The 19584-nt window shown below is 35.4% G+C and overlaps 1 protein-coding gene across 3 annotated transcripts in view; it reads left to right on the top strand.

The window, feature by feature from the left end:
* LOC106050406 (uncharacterized) overlaps positions 1–19584 on the top strand; it is a 102967-nt gene that overhangs the window by 74221 nt on the left and 9162 nt on the right. For all 3 annotated transcript variants that reach the window (XM_056036003.1, XM_056036001.1, XM_056036002.1), the window contains exons 12-28: positions 3531–3717; positions 3961–4201; positions 5348–5528; positions 7782–7922; positions 8744–8915; positions 10260–10496; positions 10775–10962; positions 11914–12120; positions 12917–13042; positions 13872–14015; positions 15272–15418; positions 16322–16453; positions 16575–16844; positions 17237–17476; positions 18093–18296; positions 18398–18498; positions 19050–19219. In XM_056036003.1, coding sequence (XP_055891978.1) covers positions 3531–3717; positions 3961–4201; positions 5348–5528; positions 7782–7922; positions 8744–8915; positions 10260–10496; positions 10775–10962; positions 11914–12120; positions 12917–13042; positions 13872–14015; positions 15272–15418; positions 16322–16453; positions 16575–16844; positions 17237–17476; positions 18093–18296; positions 18398–18498; positions 19050–19219 — 3088 coding nt within the window. The remainder of the gene's footprint in view (positions 1–3530; positions 3718–3960; positions 4202–5347; positions 5529–7781; positions 7923–8743; positions 8916–10259; positions 10497–10774; positions 10963–11913; positions 12121–12916; positions 13043–13871; positions 14016–15271; positions 15419–16321; positions 16454–16574; positions 16845–17236; positions 17477–18092; positions 18297–18397; positions 18499–19049; positions 19220–19584) is intronic.

The following is a 19584-nucleotide window of genomic DNA, read 5'->3' as shown; positions in this document are numbered from 1 at the left end:
TAGCCAGGGGGGGGGGTTCTTGGGGTTCAACCCCCCCCCCCCCGAAATGAAATCCCCCCCGGGGGGGGGGAACGGAATTAAGTGACTGATTTTTGCTTTCATTTTGTTTATTTTAGGTGAGATTTTAATACTAAATCATCACTTACCACAGCACAGCCGAGGCAGTTTTGAGTTAAAAACCCTCTAACAGGGGGTTTTGAGTTTAAATCCCCCTACCAATGGGTTTTGAGATTTTAAAAAACCCTATCAGGTGGTTTTGAGATACAAATCCCTCTACCAGGGGGCTTTGAGTTTAAAACCCCCTACAGAGGGTTTTGAATTTTAAACCCCCTACCAGAGGTTTTTGCAGTTAAATCTCCCTCTTCTATAAAACAAAACAAAAAAAAATTGAAAACAAAAATCCCCAAATTCCAACAGCACAGTTGAGGAAGATTTTGATTTAAACCCCCCTCCAAAATTTACGATAAACCCCATCTTCAATATAAAAAAAGCAAATTAAACACTCAAAATTCTATGAGCGTAGCCAAGGGGTTTTGAGTTTAAACCTCTCCCCTCCAGTTGGGGTTTGAAGCTAAAAAGTACCTCTTCAATATAAAAAAAAAAAAAGCAAATTACACACTATAAAATCTATTAGCGTAGCCAAAGGGGTTTTGAGTTTAAATCCCCCTCCTCCAGATGGCTTTTTCTTTAAAGTTTAAAACCCCTCCAGATGGTTTTGAGTTTAAAATTCCCATACAGAGCGTTTAGAGTTGAAAACCTCTCTCTTCAATATTATTTTAAAGCAAACTACTGTCACCAAATTCTATGACCGTAGCTAAATGGGGTTTTGAATTAAAAACAAAACAAAAAACCTCCAGAGATTTCTTAGTTTAAAACCCCTCAACAGATGATTTGACGAAAAAACTTTCTTTTTCGATATAAAATCTAAAGCGAAATACAGGCATGTAATTCCAAGAGCGTAGTCAAGAAAGGTTACAAATTTCTACCAGTGGCTTGGGCTCCATTAATAAAGTGTGAATAGTCTTCTGACGAAATTGAAAATCATTAAATGTGTCTCAACAAAGATGGCTAAGACAGATTTTAGGAGTCAGTCATAGAGATCGGGTCTAAATCAAAGAAATCATATGCCGAACAGGGAGTCGAATCCTTAGTAAGGTTGTGACAGAGCGTCGCATGAGGTTTTGCGGGACATGTTCTCACACAAAATGAATTACGCAAAATAAGAGTTGCGGAAACAGCTTGCGGAAAATGCGCCGAGCAGCGCGAGAGGGTCTAAGTCAGTAAGAATAGCACATTAGGTTTTTAATTTAAAACTTTTTAATACCAAGATAATGCACTGTAGATACCTCAGAATATGCATTTTGTTGGCTTTCAATACCAGAAATAGTGCTCGGCGGCGGGGCTTCGCCCCGCGTTGGGGGAGCACTGCGAACTCCCCCAGACCCCCTTGCTAGCAAGGGCGGGGAGTCTGCATTAAACAATAAACGTCTTCCGAAAGGGTCAGAATGTGATAAAGATTTATTATGTACACACACACACACACACACATATATATATATATATATAATTTTTTTCCGCGGGGGGGGGGGGGGGAGGGGGGGGGAATCCCCTCCCCCCAAAACCCTCCCCGAAAAAAAAATCCTGGCTACGCCCATGCCTCAGTATCAGATCCCCGACACAGTGCAAGGTCCATAGAGTTATGTAGGACTGCATTCCCTAAGTTAACCCATATATTCAATTTTTTAAAACATGTAATCACCATCTGACTTTGAAAATTGTTAGTCAGGGCGGGCCTTAGATAATTGCAGGCACTAGGCGGCTGCCTAGTTTGCCTTTGCCTAAGGCAAGCCCTGTGTTAGTGGTTAGTTTTTCTCGGGAGCCCTGCATCGACCAATAAAAGTTTTTTTTTTATGATCAATCCTACTAACAACAAAACGATATTGAAAAGGTTGTAAAATCAACAAGCCATGTGGATTATAACTGAATATATATATATATATATATATATATATATATATATATATATATATATATATATATGTATATATAAGGCTTTACTTTGTCTTGCAGTCTGATAAATTGTCGGGGTACCACAAGAGATCCGTTGACAAGTTCCATTCATTCTTTCTTGCCATATTTAGCTACTCACCCAAGCTATTGTTGTTGTTGTTGTTGTTGTTTTGTTGTTGTTTTACTAATAAGACTTTATTGGTTCCAGCAAACATAAGTGAGTGACATTTTGAGGAAGGGTTGCTATGAAATTATTCATACACTTATTACAATTGAGAGAGAGGGGGAGGGAGAGACAGAGATCTATACATAACAAATAAAGTGACCTTACTTCCATTTTATAGGTGCCTTTTCAAATTGATTTAATTGGGGGGAAAGGGGATACTCCCGCAGCCTCACAGACCTCAACCAGCACCACTTTTGAATACATCAAAACAATAAATCTAATTATTGAATCCACACTCCCTCCCCCTCCACTCACGCTTTTCTTATTCTAGTGGGTAATATTTTAGTCTCATTTATAGCGACAGGCGCCCCGCCTTCATTTGAGATCTTGGAGCCACATTTCCGGTACTATCGTTACTTTACATTCAAAGAAAAACAATCTTCCTGTGGAGTACATAAAGTGTGCTATGCCCGTTTTCTTCCTGAAACAGAGAGAGAGAGACAAAGAGAGAGAGAGAGAGAGAGAGAGGTGGCGTTGTTGGAAGGGCGGATGCAGAGAAAGTGGCCATAATGTTTTATACAAACATTAATAAATGTGGGTCGAGTGAATTAACGATTGTTAGGATGAAATATCAAGTAGAGTTATTGGTCTTTCCGAAGAACAGGCAGGCTTCAGGGCGGGTAGAAGCACTGTTGAACAAATATTTAACACCAGACTGTTAGATGAAAAATGTTTTCAATACTAAAAGAAATTAGTAGCCTACACGACTTCATAGACTTAAAAAAAAAAGCTTTTGACCTGTTTGGCATGATGGCATGTGATGAGGGAGGTCAACTTAGATAGAAACATTAGTGATGTTAACAAAGAAAGGGTGGTCCGAAGAAAAGCTGGATGGACAATGTAAAAGAATAGACCAGCCTCTCTCTCTTGAAATCCTACTACGATCAGTTGCTGACCGGGACAAATGGAGGGATTTGGTTAATTGTCACAGCGCATCTACGACAAAAGTCAAGGGACAGATGATGATTATGATGGCATAGACACAAATCTCTAATAGATAGGCCTAATTGTCGAAATTAGTCGTAAGGCAAATCTCAGATCTAAATGGTGTGAAAATGCAAAATACGAAGAACTATATTTATAAATCCAATTTCCTTAATGTAATGAAATTTTTAAAATAATTTTATATACAACACAGCTACTCCATATATTATTTTAATTATTATAGGCCTATTATTATTTTAGTCCATTTGAAGCTGCTGCTACGCATTGCATATTATTAAATATTTGGAGAGAACAGTGAAATTTCAATTTTGTAATAAATAACTCTTTGCTTAATGTGTACATGGTCCAGGTCTTGCCTTGGACTGGCTATCTCGTGAACTTTACTTTGTCAACGTGGGTCAGTCCAGTCCAGGTGTTGATGACACCGTCTACTCGTGGCACCGCCTGGAGAAGATCTCTCTGGATAAGAGAAGCAGAAGAACCCTAGTGAGTGCCGTGGAGCAGCCACGAGGTGTCGCTCTAGATCTGGAGAATGGGTATGTGAAAATCGTCTGCAAACACGTTGTTATTGATTATCTCCCATTTAGAGCTACGCAGTAATATATACATATAATTGTAGGTGGCTGGATACAAAAATGTTTCATTTTTATTTGTAAAATCTAACATTAATTAGTTATTAAGGGCATAATAATCACACTATAAGCTCAGAATAAGCTGTATAAACGAGGTGTTGTCTTTTTTTTTTTTTAAAATGTTTTTAAAATAATTTTCTTATTTAGGTACATGTACTATGCTGACTTGGGCAAGAAGGCTCAGATATTCCAGGCCCAACTGGACGGATCTGAGAGGCGGGTCCTTCTAGACTACGACCTTGCCAGCCCCACGGGCCTGTCTTTCTACGAAGGGCGGCTTTACGTGGCCGACTCTAACCCAAACAATAAATCTTACGCACCCCATCTCATGGTGTATGACTCCACGACCACAGAGTGGACACACCTGAAACTCAGCAATAATTTCTCGGTCAGTCTGTTTGTTTTGTTGTGAATCAAATTATACTCTAGCTGCGGAGAAAGCAATTCTATATCATCGACGCATAATATTGGCCAACAGCCAAATCCTATAACCTCAACGAAAGGATTGCATAACAAGATTAGTTTAAAATTTGTCATTGGTCAAAGAGAGTAATCAGTAATATACCATTATTACTTTCTTGTTTCCATCGTAATTATCGACTATTTTCGACTGCAGTCTTTCGCCAATCTCTATCCTTTGTCTCATGTTGCACAATCTTGTGCCTTAAGACAGTGCGCAATGCAGGGTCATAACAATATAATTTGGGAATCCGAGGGTTATGTTGCAATATGGGGATATGAGCGTGGGCATTATAAAGACTTAATACGAGAAAGTCAGGGTAGTTAATGTGTGTAATCATATAGACATATGCAATACCGCATTGTACTTACATTGTAGGCCTACATATTCGTAAAGAGTAAATCAAAGCATTGCATTTATTTTAGAGTCCAAACGAGCCCGTATTGTGGATAGTTTCTTTATAATGGCCTGCAATCACTCACCCATCACTGAGAGCCTCGTGGACTGTGTGCTGTTTGAGACATTATTTAACAAACGCGTGTAATGAAATATTTATTTAGGAACTTGCCACCTTCTCTTGTGAGTCATTTCACTTAGCGAAATAAAAAGCGCATATTAGTGTTTATAATACCTCTATTAGCGTCGGAAATTGGGAGTTGGTAAATCATGGAACATTATGAGTTGTCATGGTTCTCGGAAACGGCTCTAATTAATTTAAATTTTGCTAGAGGACTAGAAATTAATTATCTTGAACGGGTTACGTCTTTGGGTATTTCCGCATGTAGACCCTATGTTTTAAGAGGTAAATAAATTAGTGTTCAGTAATATTTTGAGCACCGTCTCCTAAGTCTAAATTTCAATGCCTTTCAATATTATAAAGTCTAATTGATTTAAACATTCGTTTATTAATCATTGGGGGGGGGGGGGTAAAAAATGTTCCATTTTTCTTTGAATCTAACATTCATTAGTTATTAAGAGCAAAATAATCGATCTATAAGTTGTATATCTTATCTTATGAAATGCATACAAGTAAAATCTCTTGTGTATAGATTACATAAACTCGCTTCTTTCTAGATCCCCAAGGGCCTGGCAGTACAGGGTGACACACTTTACTATTCAGACTGGGTCAGTCAGGACAATGTCATTGGCTACATCAAATCTTTTAATCTGCGCTTTGGGATAGATCTCAGCTTCTCTACAAGTGGCTTGAGACCAACAGGCTTATTTTACTCTCCGCTTGCCAGAAGAAAACTTGGTAAGTGACAGTTTTATCCTCTTTTTACCTAACTCTCCAGTGACCCACAATACCGAAATATTTAATGATATTTGACTATGAACAAGCTTTGTCTAACATTTTAAAATGAACTTTTTAAAATTATTCTTTTCTTCTTCATTCTCACTTCTCTTTTTCTTCATTCTCACCTCTCTTCTTGTTCTTCTTCATTCTCACCTCTCTTCTTCTTTATCGCACCTCTTTCTTCTTCTTCATTCTCACCTCTCTCTTCTTCATTCTCACCTCTCTTCTTCTTCTTCATTCTCACCTCTCTTCTTCTTCTTCATTCTCACCTCTCTCTCTTCTTCATTCTCACCTCTCTCTTCTTCATTCTCACCTCTCTTCTTCATTCTCACCTCTCTTCTTCATTCTCACCTCTTTTCTTCTTCTTCTTTCTTCTCACCTCTCTTCTTCATTGTCACCTCTTTTCTTCTTCTTCTTTGTTCTCACTTCTCTTCTTCTTTGTTCTCTTCGTTTTCTATATTCTACTTCTCTTCTTCATTGTCTTCTTCATCATGCTTTGATTTTCGGAACTGGACTCTTTCGTTGCCTTACATAACAAACTTTGGTGTAGGATAACATTGCTTTTGGGTGAGTTGTGGTATGACCATCGAGAGAGTCGGCAAGCTATTTCATGGAAGATGCTTTTTTAAAGAAGATTTGCATCCATTACACCAGAGTGACCACCAGAGTTTCGTTTGGTCTGGACGAAGTTGTTGGCTCGTTTTCATTAAGGCTAGATAATAAAGATTTGAAAAACTTCTTTATTCCACAATCAGTCAGAGTGTCTCAGGTCTGTAAAGAGTATGGCTTAACTATTAGCACAAAGCAAAATAATGTTATGGGACCACCTGCTACAGCACCACCCTCCATCCTCATAGATGAGCCAGATGCCGTAAATGAATTCTGCTATCTTGGATCTACGATTCAAGATGACTTGTCTCTAGAAGAGGAGATCAAAAAGAATGCACAGGGAAGGCTGCATCGACCTTCGCTAGACTACGACCAATAGTTTGGGAAAACCAGAAGCTCACTACAGCGAACAAAATGGAGGTCTACAAGGCATGCGTTCTGAGTAGGCCTACGCTACTGTACGGCAGTGAGTCGTGGACTACCTACGCAAAGCAAGAGAGAAAACTAAATTTACTCCACTTGCGCTGTCTCCGAAGGATCTTGAAAATCACATGGCAAGAGAGAGTGTGCAATACTAAGATCCTTGCGCGAACGGGCCTTCCAAGCATCTTTACAGTCCTCAGACAACGCCGCCTGCGCTGGCTCGGACATGTTCGCCGGACGGAGGACAATCTCATCCCGAAAATCATTCTCTACGGGGAACTCGCGTCTGGCTCAAGAAAAACTGGTGCCCCCAACTCCTTTACGTGGATATAATAAAACGGGACCTAAAAACAGTGAACATTGATACAGACCATTGGGAAGACATAGCCGTAGACCGCTCTAGATGGAGTGAGACGGTGACCGAGAAAGCTATGGACAGTGAAGAAACATGGTCCTCAGCTCTGGAAGAAAAGCGTGTCATACGAAAAATGGCCGGCTCCTCTACCACCAAAGCGAAAGCCACCTTAACCTGTGATAGGGTCTATATGTAGAAGGGAGTGTCTCTCCGAAATAGGGCACCACAGCCACATGAAAAAGTGTTCGAGACGAACCATTGTCGTTCTACGACTGAAGGATGCCAACGATATAAGATAAGATAATTCTATTGGCCCAAACAAATGATAATTTATATGACTACAATTGTTTACCTTAGCATCACTATTATATCAATAACATTATAGTCGCAAACACCAATAACATTCACAAGTACACACGACCAGCGCCTTATTAATTCTGCATTAGGCTTCTGTGTACAGCTCGGTGACGACAAATGATCTTGAAACACCCTGACTAAAAGTGGCATAAAACTGGCATAAAGGAGTTAAAATCTTTCTGATCTAGCCGTACCTAATGGAGAGGAGCCGAACGCTTCGTCCAGATCTGACGTAGGCCTAAGTGTGGTTTTAATGGGTGCAATTAGTCTGTAAGAATTTTGTGTGTTTTGGAAAGGCATCTTTCGTGAAAAAGTTCTTTAAGAGATGGTAGCCGTGTTCGAGTGATGTTTTTTTTTTCTAAATCAGATAATTGGTCTATGCCAGTCTATGCAATAGGTATATTGAACTGGGGGGGGGGGGGTAAATTGAACCTTAAAAAGTTTTGGTGACGTTCCTTATTTTTTAGATTCAATGGATGATGTGTGCACCAAGTCCAGCTGCAGCCACTCCTGTATTAAAACTCCATTAAATGCTGAGAAGCCTTACAAATGTCTGTGTCCCGATGAGTCTACCCACATCTTAGCCAGCAACAATGCTACGTGTGCCAGTAAGTTATTCCCCTTAGCATTTACATAATCTATTCCAATGAGCTTATCGCATAAGGCATAAAGTAACTCTTATATCTTAAAGATTCAAAGGTAACACTACATAAGTTATCTTCACCTAGTGATTAAGTTAATAGAGATCTAGACTCTAGACGTCTAGCCACTCTAGATCTAGATTAATCTAGAATACATATTTATTCGTTCGCTATTTTATCGGGTCGGGATAGCAGCGGGCAGGGTATGACTAGATCTATGTGTCAATATTAATATAATAATAATCTCTATTATCCATAACAAAATGTGTTTTACAATTTGTGCATTACACCCAACAAAACAGTTACAGTATAACTATAGAAAATACGACTAGTCAGAAGTAGTCACTAGCCTAGGATTATGAGCCAGGAACCATCGAGAGACGACCGAAGGGCTGTCCAGCACGTACATTGCATGCCCAGGCAGTTATCCTCATCCTGGTGTTGTATACACTTATATTATTCTTGGTAATTCTTCATTACTTGCAAAGATCTGGCAATTTGGGGATATTTCATTGCCGTCATTGGCATAGCCGTAGACTATCTGGCTATCATTAAATTGTGACCATATACATAGGCCTACATAGATGATAGAGGTATCATAAGTATGAGTGATGGGCTAATTTCACATGAACTACAGAAAATCTGAAATCAGATAACAAAAATTCACACTAATTTGATCAAAGATTTTTAATATCTTCACCCTTGTAGTGTTACGGAACTTTAATTATAAAATATTTTTAAAATAATAACTTTAGAAAAGAAGTTTCAATATAGAAGTTTTGTTCCAGGGCCTGGCAATTTCCTTCTGGTGGCTGACTTAAATACTTTGAAGTTAGTCTCTCTTGATGACTTCACTGAGACTGGACCACGAACAGTTCTGTATGACAACATAGACTCTAACATTGCAGCTTTGATTTATGATGACGTTACAGACACCATATATTGGAGTGATTTGACCAGGTCAGTAGCAGATGTAGACACAGCGCTGGTCTTGTGCTGATTTGACTAATTGGTGCGAATCATGCCCCTCTCCAATCAGGAGCCCCGCAATTTACATTTAGCATCTATATATCACTATCTCTGTTATTGCTTTTGTCACAGGCTTTTAATAATGTAGGACTTTAAGGATTAACATATTTAATGTATCATATGATTGATGTGATTTTATTGAACCCCAGGTGCCTATTGCACTATTGCATTTAAGTTGCTTCCTATGCACTTTGTATAATAAATATTGATATGATCAAATTAATAGTTGATATTGTAAAAAAAAATTTAGAAAAGGGGCCTCGCAAGTATCCATTAAATTAGGCCCAACAATTTGTAAGGATAGCCCGGTGTAGAAAGATAATACATCTGCGTCAGAGATTTTTCTTGATACTTAATAACTGCTGAGCAGTGTGTCCTAACAAGTGGAATACATACACCTGGATATATTTTGGTATAGGCCTACCTGTTTAAGATGTTTAAAAGATATGGCTATAATTACAATGACAGAAAAAAAAAAGCATAAGCGAAGTTTATAATATAAAAAAAAAAAGAAAAGTAAAATTTTGTGCCAGAAATTCACACTAATAAACTTCAAAGCAAGATAAATAAACTTTAACTAATGTACTGAAAACTCTTTTGTACAAATTCTCCATTCAACATATAAACCTATTACAATATATCGACACAAGTCTTTAATCATTATCATTATAAGTCAATCACTTCACCATCAGTCAAACCCTCCTAGACACAATTAACTCGTCATCCACAAAAACAACTCAGGAGGTAGTCATCCAAAAAATAGGGAAACAGCTAAAAGGGAGATAATGTTCATATGAAGGAAACAAATATCTTAGCTGGTGTATATTGATAAAAAAAAATGAGGATGTTAGAAAATAGTTGATGATGATGTCTATGTTAAAAAAAATGAATGAAGAAATGGTGTTTCTGCCAATAAATAAATATATAGATTATTGCTTTTATATAGCGCTACTTTCATGCTTATAGTATGCTCAGAGCGCTATGGCCCTATCTCGTAGTGGATAACAGGGGGAGAGGGAGTATCTGGGAGAAGGTTTTCCGTGCTGCCTTTAGGCGCTCATTAAACACAACTCTGCTTGAGAGGGTGTCGAACCTCAAGGCCCTTTCATAGGTAAGCCAAGTTCAAGTGCACTTAGCCTCTCAACCACGTTTCCCACTATATAGCCAATTTAAATATCACTATCAGCTTGAACATTATATATACTCTTATTTTAGTTTTTATAGACTTTGCTAGCTAATTGAAGCACACAAAGAAATTTTTTTACCTTTATACAGACAATCCATTTATGCATCTCCATTTCTGGACTTTGAGCCACGTCTTGTCTACCAGGCAAATTATTTCATTGATGGAATCGTTGTGGATGACAAACAACGATTATTTTGGACTGGATACACCCGCAATGGTTCTGGAATAATAGCTCGGCTTAACTTGCAGAGGGCAGGCAATTCATATCATGTAATAAAAACAGGCTTGAACAACCCTAGAGCTATACATCTTCTGTCAGACAAAAAGTAAGTAATGTAAAAGAAAAAAAAAATTAACAAGTGATATTCTGAATTTTTTATTAGAAGCTTTTATTTCAGTATCTGATTTGCATGTTTTTAAAAAGTAAAATAATTTTAAATCTCTTCCTTTTTTTATCAAATTTAAAATCTTTTCATTTTTTTAAAATAGATGTTTTCAAATGTCATTTTTTAAATATATTAATAATTAACCCTAACCTTTACTATCTTTTTAACATTCGCAAGTAAATTTGAAAATTACTGTTGATATTTTAAATTTTGTACAGACTCATTTTCTGGACTGAATATGGTGGTAACCATGGTCCAGCTTGTGTTCAGAGGGCCAGGAGCAATGGAAAAAATCCAAAAATGCTAAAAGCAAGAGGTTTGTTTTGGCCTAATGGATTGGCCACTCACCAGCAGAGACTTTATGTGGCTGATGGGTCGGGAAAACTTTTCTCAATGGACTTTGAAGGTTAGAATTTCATATCTGGAATCAGTCTGCTTAGTAAAACGCTATGGCTTTATAGTTTAAATATGTGCCATATTTATTGTTTTCCTTATCATTATGCTGATTAGAGCAGGGGACATGGGGGTAATTAATTCAAAAAGGTTTGTTAACATCTATATTTTGTTTAAGTCCTATTGTAATAGAAAAAATAATACCATTATATGATCAGAGCTCTTACTGCATTTTTCAGACTCAAGAGACAAGTTTTTGTTTCTCTTGTTTTTTTTTAAATTTCACTTTAAACAATTCTTCTTATTTTAATTTACTTATAGTTGGTTCAATTCTAAGGTATGTTCTTAAACACTGTCTTCACATTGACACGGTATGAACCTGGGATCATCAATAAGTCCGAACGACAGTCCAGTGCGCATATTGCACGACTTCTTCTTCTTCTTGAAACTGTCAGGTTGAGTTGAGCCTTCGGCTCTTGGAACTCTAGGCCAGCAAAAGTGAACAAGAGCTCTCTCTCACACTGTTGTATCTGGCGGGTGGGTCAGACTCATGGCAAGAGGCAGCGTACACTAAGACCCCCGCCATTTTCCTTTTCTATACCAGGCTAACCGTGCGGGACACGCCATTTATGTAATGGCCCCTTGAGGAACAGCCCCTGGATTGTGACAAGGTTGTGGGAGCTTTTTTACAACTCCGCGCAGTGCAATAAGGATGCTCTTGCACCCCCTTATGTACCCCCACAGGAGTCTTGTTGTGCTACCCTTTAGCCTAATCGTTTCCTCCTACGATCGTTTCCACCCGGGCACCACTATGAGGCAGGGTAGCATGCCTGGGACATACATCACGACCAGGCAGCCATCCTTGTTCTTGTTCTTCATGCCACCACCTTCATTTGCATTACTCTATAAAGTCATTTTCATGTGAAAGTATTTGAATATATTGCCTACATTGTTTATGTAACAGGTGAAAATCAAGAAGAAGTTTCATTCCTTACTGGTCAAGCTCTACATTTGTTTGGCATTGTTGTTATGGACACAGTGCTCTTCTACTCAGATTGGCTCACTAACAGCGTCTTCATGGTCGACAAAATAACAGGCAAAATAGAACCAATTGTGACTCATCTGTCTCGGCCAACTAATATAGCAGTATATCATCCTACCAATTTAACTGGTAATGTTCTTTTTTTACCAAGCTTGTATCAACTCTCTCTGTCTTGTACAAATTTTGAACGTTATTTTGTGCACACTCATTCTAGGCAAGTTCAAACTTTGCAGTTCTACTCAATGGCCAAAACAATACAAAATTCAACATAAAAAAATTAACTAATTATTCAATTAATTATTCAGTTAATTAATTATATTGTTTGATGCCAACAAAGGAAATTAAATTTTAACAGATATGGCTAAATATGTGGGGTTTTGTCACATTCTCTGATCAAGTTGAAACTAACCTAACAAAACAGGCATCAATTGAAAAATCTAACAATTAGTAATATTGGTTATTAATTATGTTGTTAAATATTAAAAGGAAAACACCTCCTACATTATTGAGGTTTAGGTACAAGTGTGTTCTTCCCCTTAGATAAGCTTTTTTTTTAAAGAATTTGTATATTTTGCTTGTTTCTCTTTGGTGAATTAAATTGGTTAGAACTATTATAAAATATTTTACTTCTTGTTTGTACACAGTAGTGACATGGAGATTTAAATCTAAGTAATGGTATTTCTATTTCATAGTAAGAGATATATACAGCTGAGACAGCAAAATGTTCATTTCATTTAAAAGATAATTAAACTTTTGTTTTGATTAGAAAAGCGGTCATAGAACTCAGAAAATGTTATTTAAACAAAGGACTGTAAATCACAAAAGACCATTTCCAATTTAATATGTATGTATAACTTATTAGCAAAGTACTTTCAGACAATATTGCTTGAACAATAATAGAATTACTTTCCTGTTCGGGATTTAGTTTTCAACCAGTGCAACACAGAGGGTAAGATTTGTACTGGAGGGTGTGTATCAGTGCCAAGGACATTCCATTGCACATGTCCTGTTGGCTCCAAGTTAGCTGCCGATGGTTTCAGCTGCATCACAAGTAAGAAAATCTTACATTTGAGAGTAAAGTATTTCTTTATGATTTATTGTCTTATCTGTGTTAATCAACATTCCACTAAGAAAAAAAAAGTTTCCATTATGTCCAGAAATGCTTTTTCCTTGAAAATCTTTTTTAGTATTTGAGGAGGCATGGTGGCTGAGTGATGAAGCAATAGGCTTCTGAACTGAAGGGTCCCTGGTTCAAATCCTAGTGAAGACTGGGGTTTTTAATTTGAGGATCTTTAGGGCACCTCTGAGTCCACCAAGCTCTAGCCTGACTTAGTTTGGAAAAGTTAAGGTAGTTTATTGTTGTGCTGGACACATGACACCATCATTAACCGTGGACCACAGAAAAAGATGACCTTTACATCATCTGCCCCATAGATTATTTGTTCATAACTCAGACATACAGTCTGTGAGATATTTAAAGTAAAAAAGATTGTGATCCTAATAATCATTACCACAAATGTTGTTTGAAATTTATCTGCTTAATAATAATTTATAAAAAACATGGGTGTAAAAGATTCTACAAGGGAAGGAAACAAAGAATTTTGATAATGATTACTATCTACCAATATTTGAGTTCTAATGAATATAAAATAAACAGCAGCTAGTTTTTTGTAGCTGAGAAAGTGTATTATTTAGAATGAAAATAAAAGTAAGTTGTAAGATGATAATCTCTTTTGAACATCATTTCACCTTAGTTTTTACTTTTCTGAAATGCCCTTACAATTATTTATGTAGATGTTAAGTACTTTTTAGAATATGTCAGTATTTCATTACATTGACTTAATTTTCATTTAATACACATTTTATTCTGAATGTCTCAGTGGCCAGTCCATGGGAGGTTACTCAAGATTCAAAGTGTCAAAGTCAGTGTCATGAAAATGCTTACTGTGCCCAGTTAGTTCCCTTGCTAAAGTTTGACTGTGTCTGTAAAGCTGGCTATGAGGGAAATGGTGTCATCTGCTCTGGTAAATTTTTATTTTAAATCTCTTTCACTTTTTCACTGATGTTTCATTTATCAGATTAGTCTCCCTTCTCTGGTCAAATTTTTTTTATCTTTGTTGCAAAAATCTACTATTATGTTTGACATGTCTAAAAGTAGATGAGATTACAACAAACGGTATTCTGAAATTGTACTCTTTTTGTCTTTTTAAAAATAAATTTGCATATTGAATGCACTTGCATATAGATTTTAAATCCTTTTCTAAAATAAGGTGAAAAACAAAGCTGTTTTTTTAAATTATGGGATGTAGTTTATCTGAAGTCATTGTTAATGTTCTTTGATTCATATCAACAATAGCTACAAGGTTTTAGTTTCAATAAACAAGTTCCTCTTAGCCTAATTATTATTTCATTGCATCCACTTTTTTTTCTCATTTCCCTTACATTAAAACACATTATACAGGGTGGCCAAGGTAAAAGAGGCCTTGTATGATTACATGAGTACAAGTACTTACAGAAAAGTAAATTATAATATATTATGATTTTTTTTTTAAATAGTAAAAACAGTGTATTTATTAATAAAACCATAAATATATACTTTCAGTTGACTTTTATTAGTGGCAGTATAATGCAAATCACAGCATGACTCCAGGCCTATTGTATTTTGGCCAAGTTGTATATGTATATGTACACTACACTTGACATACACATACACCTATTGTCATGCATGACTAGAAGGAAATGTAGCAGACATTTAAAATGATTTACAAACAAGCTGACAAAATTCTCATTTCTCTTCTTCTGTTAATAAGAGTCTGTGTGAACACTTGTGAAATCTATATGTGTGTCTGTGTAAATGAAATTTGACTAATCATGGACCTGGAAAATGATTTTCTTAGAAATTTATATATATCTTTGGGGAAAAATTACTAGCTAATTAGCCACACAGGGGGAAAACTCTGATTTGACCGTTATAATTTTTCATAATATTATCTTCTAAAATTTCCTTTTTTGTATCTATCTTTCATTAGTGATGGAGATAAAAGTCATCTCTCTTACAAAAAATCATCAGCTTCCTAAAGGAGGAATGGTCTTTTTAAACAATAAAACTTTTGGTTGTTTCTTACTTGTTTCTTTAATGCCATCGGATTTGTCTTCACTTCTCTTCATACATACATACTTTAGGAAACTGTGTGTCCTCCACTGCATTGCCCTTTGGATTCATTTACACTGAGCTGTCATTTAATGTAGTCCACTTTTCAATTCCTTTGTTTTGCGCTAGAATGTGGAGAAGATTATTTCAAGCCTCTGCTTGGAAATGACACATGCTATCCTTGTCCACTGAACTCTACCACACGTGGAAGTGTCACAGCTACTCAGTGTCAGTGCAACAATCCACAGTTCACGCAAGTCAATCACATCTGTACTGGTAAGTAAATACAAACTGAAAAACAATTGCTAGACTTCAAATAGGGTGCATTCTATTTATTCTTCTATTTATTTAGTCATTTCTTCAGAGACTAACAGTGTGCAGTATTTGACTGCTGACATACTAATACAGTTTTGCTAGTACATTTTTAGAGCATCAAGAATTTTTTAAATCTGCTTCTTAACATCTGATCAGTAAGTCATTGAGAGATGGGAAGTGGGTATCACCCACTGAAAGTATGAATAAAATTGCTCAAAAGAATTTGTTTTGATTAACAAGATTCTGAATGAAACCAACAAAAAAAAAGATTGAGTACAAAATAATGACAAAACAATGTTTGTATTTAAACTGTGTATGCCTAGTTCTGTAGAGTTAATAAGAAACAATTATAATGCTGATTTATATTACAAGTTCCTTTTCATGGGTATAATCATTGTTTTTTTGGTACTATTTACCAGGGCTGGATTTAAGTAACCGTTGACTCTTATTAAAATAATACTTTTTGCTAAAAGAATGCAAATTTTTTAGATGGAAGAGTAACCTACTTGGAAATTTAATCGCATTTAAAAAAAAATAATATACATTTTTTAATTATAAAAAAATATATTATTAAGTTTGTGGAGGGTAGTTTGATGTACTTACATAAATCATTTATATATTACAAGTACTCTAATACTTCTAAACTATGACTATGTTGCCAACCATAAGATTTAAAGTATTGTCAGTAAAGATTTGAAGAAAAAAAAACCATTAAGGTCTCTGAAATTAGGATACTTTTTTGAAACACTTTTGTGATGGCCCCTCTCTTGTGAAGGCCCCCAGGGTAATAGCTCCATCTGCCATCTCTTAAAGCTCTGGCCCTGCTAGTTACTAAATCACTTTTAATGATTCATCTTATTTTAGATGCGCAAACAACAGCCAGTTTCACCACTGTACAAACAACCACCAGATCTTTAGAAATAATTACTGACCAGAATCTTGAGGCCATCTCCACAGAGGTCGCTTTACCAAGCTCAGAGCCTAGAGGAACATTAAGTAAGTAAAGAAGTAGGATTAAATAATGCCTTTTGTTATTGTTTTTTTAAATTAAATCTTTAGTTTATAATTGTTTGTTAATTAAAGCCCACTTAATTATTTATTTGTTGTCTCTATGTAGGTCAGCCCTATTTTGACCAGTGTCCTCATGGGGAGCTAATCAAGAAAATGATTCCGGAGACGACCAATCAAGTTTGGGTTCCCATCAACTGGACAGCAAGAGATGGTTTTGGCAAAGAGCTGCTAATGAGATCAAACTTAAATATTTCAGACAACAAAATCTTTATTCCTTGGATGGCCAATGGAAATGGAAAGCAGCAAACAGTTGTATTCGAAGCAAAGGATAGCAGGGGTCAAATAGCTACATGTCAATTTCAAGTTTTAATTGAAGGTTTATGATAATTTTTTTTTATATTGCTTTAAATTTTTAAAGAATTTTAATTTTTCATTTCATTTTTTCAGTCCATATTTTTTTTTACACTTTAAAGCTTAATGTATGCATCATATTCAGGTAATTAATGTCTAAAATCTGTTTTGCTATCATTATTTGCTGTAATCTTCAAAGTGGGGTCTTAGTTCATAATAAATATAATTTTTTACTGTGCACATTATTTGAGTATTTAGATAATGTACCACCTATTATTTAAACCATTTTGCTGTCAAAATAATGTGTGGTCTAATTTATTGTTAGGCTATTGTCTATTTATATTATCATCAGTCTATCATTGTTTTTTGTTTAGGAAATATGCTACCATATTTTTTTATTTTTTTTTGTGTGTTCAGATCATGTGCCGCCAAGATTCACCAGCTGTCCTGATAACATTGTGAAGAAGACATCAGGAAAAAGTGAGCCCATCAACTGGGTCCCACCTGTGGCAGTGGACAATGCCCACGATCCCATTGTGAGCAGCTCACATGAGCCCAAGAGTGAGTTCCTGAATGGCACCACTAGAGTTGTGTATACAGCCAAAGACTGGCAGAACAACTCAGCCAACTGTACATTCAATGTCACTTTAATTTATGGTAAATATTATTTTTGTTTTGATTTGCAAATTCTTTCAGAAAATTTGAATGTAACATCAAATGCAAATACATTCAGGAAGCTTATTATCCTTACATTTTGTCTATTCATGACAGAAATAATCACGAAATGAAAAACAATTAATATAGAGAACAGTTATAAAGTTATATTTATCTACTCTCTGTAAACATTTAACCCCCTTAAAGTAGACAAAGTAAATCAAAAACGTTAAAATCATATGATAAATATCAAACAAGTTGTATTAAGTTTGAGTTTTTCCTTTAAATTTTTTGATAAGCAGTTGTAGACTTCCTATGCTCTGAAGAGAAAAGAAAAGTCAATCGTTTTCATTTCTGTGTTAATCTTTCTTTTTAAGAAGTTTCAAAGGGAAAAGATTATCTCCTGAGACGTAAAATGCCACAGAGAGAAATAAGTCAACTTTACTTCTACTTCTGAGAACCAGAATTTTACCTTTCTGTAGAAAAAACATTAAAAGATAATAAAATAATAAGTCATATCATGTTCTGAAACTTTTAATGTTTTTTAATTAGTTTTTTTGTAGTTTGTTTCATATTTTCTTTCAAGAATAAAAAAAAACATATTTGTGTCTTCCAACAGAGCAGCCTTGTGATTTGCCAGAAATAAAAAATGGAGTTATTAATTGTGCAGGCCTCAATGCTGACAGCTGTGACATTTTATGCAAAGATAATTTCATCCTGAATCCGCTAGTTATATTTCCACAGTCTTTCAGCTGCTCCACAGATCAAGATCAAGATGTTCAAGAACTCATCAGAATCTCTAAAAGACAAGAGCCTTGCCTTAGTGAGTTGAACATTCAAAAGAACTTTCTTCTGTAATTTGTTTTCTAAAACTAGAGAAATTAACACAGAAATTAAAACGATTGACTTTTCTTTTCTCTTCAGAGCATAGGAGGCCTACAACTGCTTATCAAGAATTCAGTTTAACATTCAGTGGGAAATGTCTTCCTAATAGCACCAGTATAAAAGAAATACTCAAAGAAAAAGTATGTTACCCAGATATTATTGCTTTAAATTTACTTTATATCTATTTTTAATACTATTATTCTTTCTTATTATTGTAAAAAAAAAAAAGTATTTTGAAACACTTCATTAGAAAAGGGTTATCATTTTTTACAGTTTAAAAAAAAAATATATATTTATTTCAAGTGATTGAAGCAATTTTTTAAAAATGATTTGTTCTTATTTTAAATAAAAATAAATGTATAAATAGTCTAGTTTCAGTTAATCCTTTGTGTAATCTATTAAGGTCTAAAATTATTTAGGGCATCAAAAGAAAACTATTCCATATTACAATTAACACATTATAGTCTGTCTGTGTGACAAGTAATGGGTTAAATACTTTTTGACATAATACTTTCTCAAAATCAAAGTTGTATAACAATTGACATCTAAAGATCAAATAATGTAGAGAGAAAATACTGTTCTGTTTAATTCAGAACTCATTTTATTATTATTTTTAATATTACTTTCATTTATTATTTGTTTTTTGGTTTTTTTTTAGTTGTTTGAATAGTTTACTTTGTCTTCTCCCCAGATTATTGATAAGTTAGATGATAAAAGAATCTGTAGAGGAGCCAGGTGCACACACAGCCCTATTAAGATTATGTGTCCAAATGCCATCAAAGTCAAGAGATTTGCAGAACAAAAGTTCAACATGACTTGGAACGTCACTCTCGAGCATGACCCCCAGTCTCATGAGTATTCGTAAGTTATTTGACCAATAACACAATGTTGTATTTCTCCTTCATGTGTCCCTAAGACACTCAGTTTCTTGTTTTCACTCTATAAAACTCATTATTATTCATGGCTTCCCTATAACACTACACTGAACTGACTTACATTTCTTCATCTTTCTGATTTTATTCTTATCTTATAAGATATCTTATTCTCAAAAGAGAAGATAACTACGTCCTACACATTCCATGTGTCAATCTGAGAGGTGTTGTGGAGAGATTGAGAAGATAATCTGTTGTTAGGTTTAACTCTTTATCTCCGTAATTATTTTCCATGTTCTGACAGAATTGTTCATTTTTTGCATTTGTACATTCTAACATGTAATCATTAAACTT

The sequence above is a fragment of the Biomphalaria glabrata genome, chromosome 7 (genome assembly GCF_947242115.1).
Source record: "Biomphalaria glabrata chromosome 7, xgBioGlab47.1, whole genome shotgun sequence".
Lineage (NCBI taxonomy): Eukaryota > Metazoa > Mollusca > Gastropoda > Planorbidae > Biomphalaria > Biomphalaria glabrata.
Note: the sequence above shows the minus strand (reverse complement) of the source record. Positions and strands in the feature narration are given on the sequence as shown.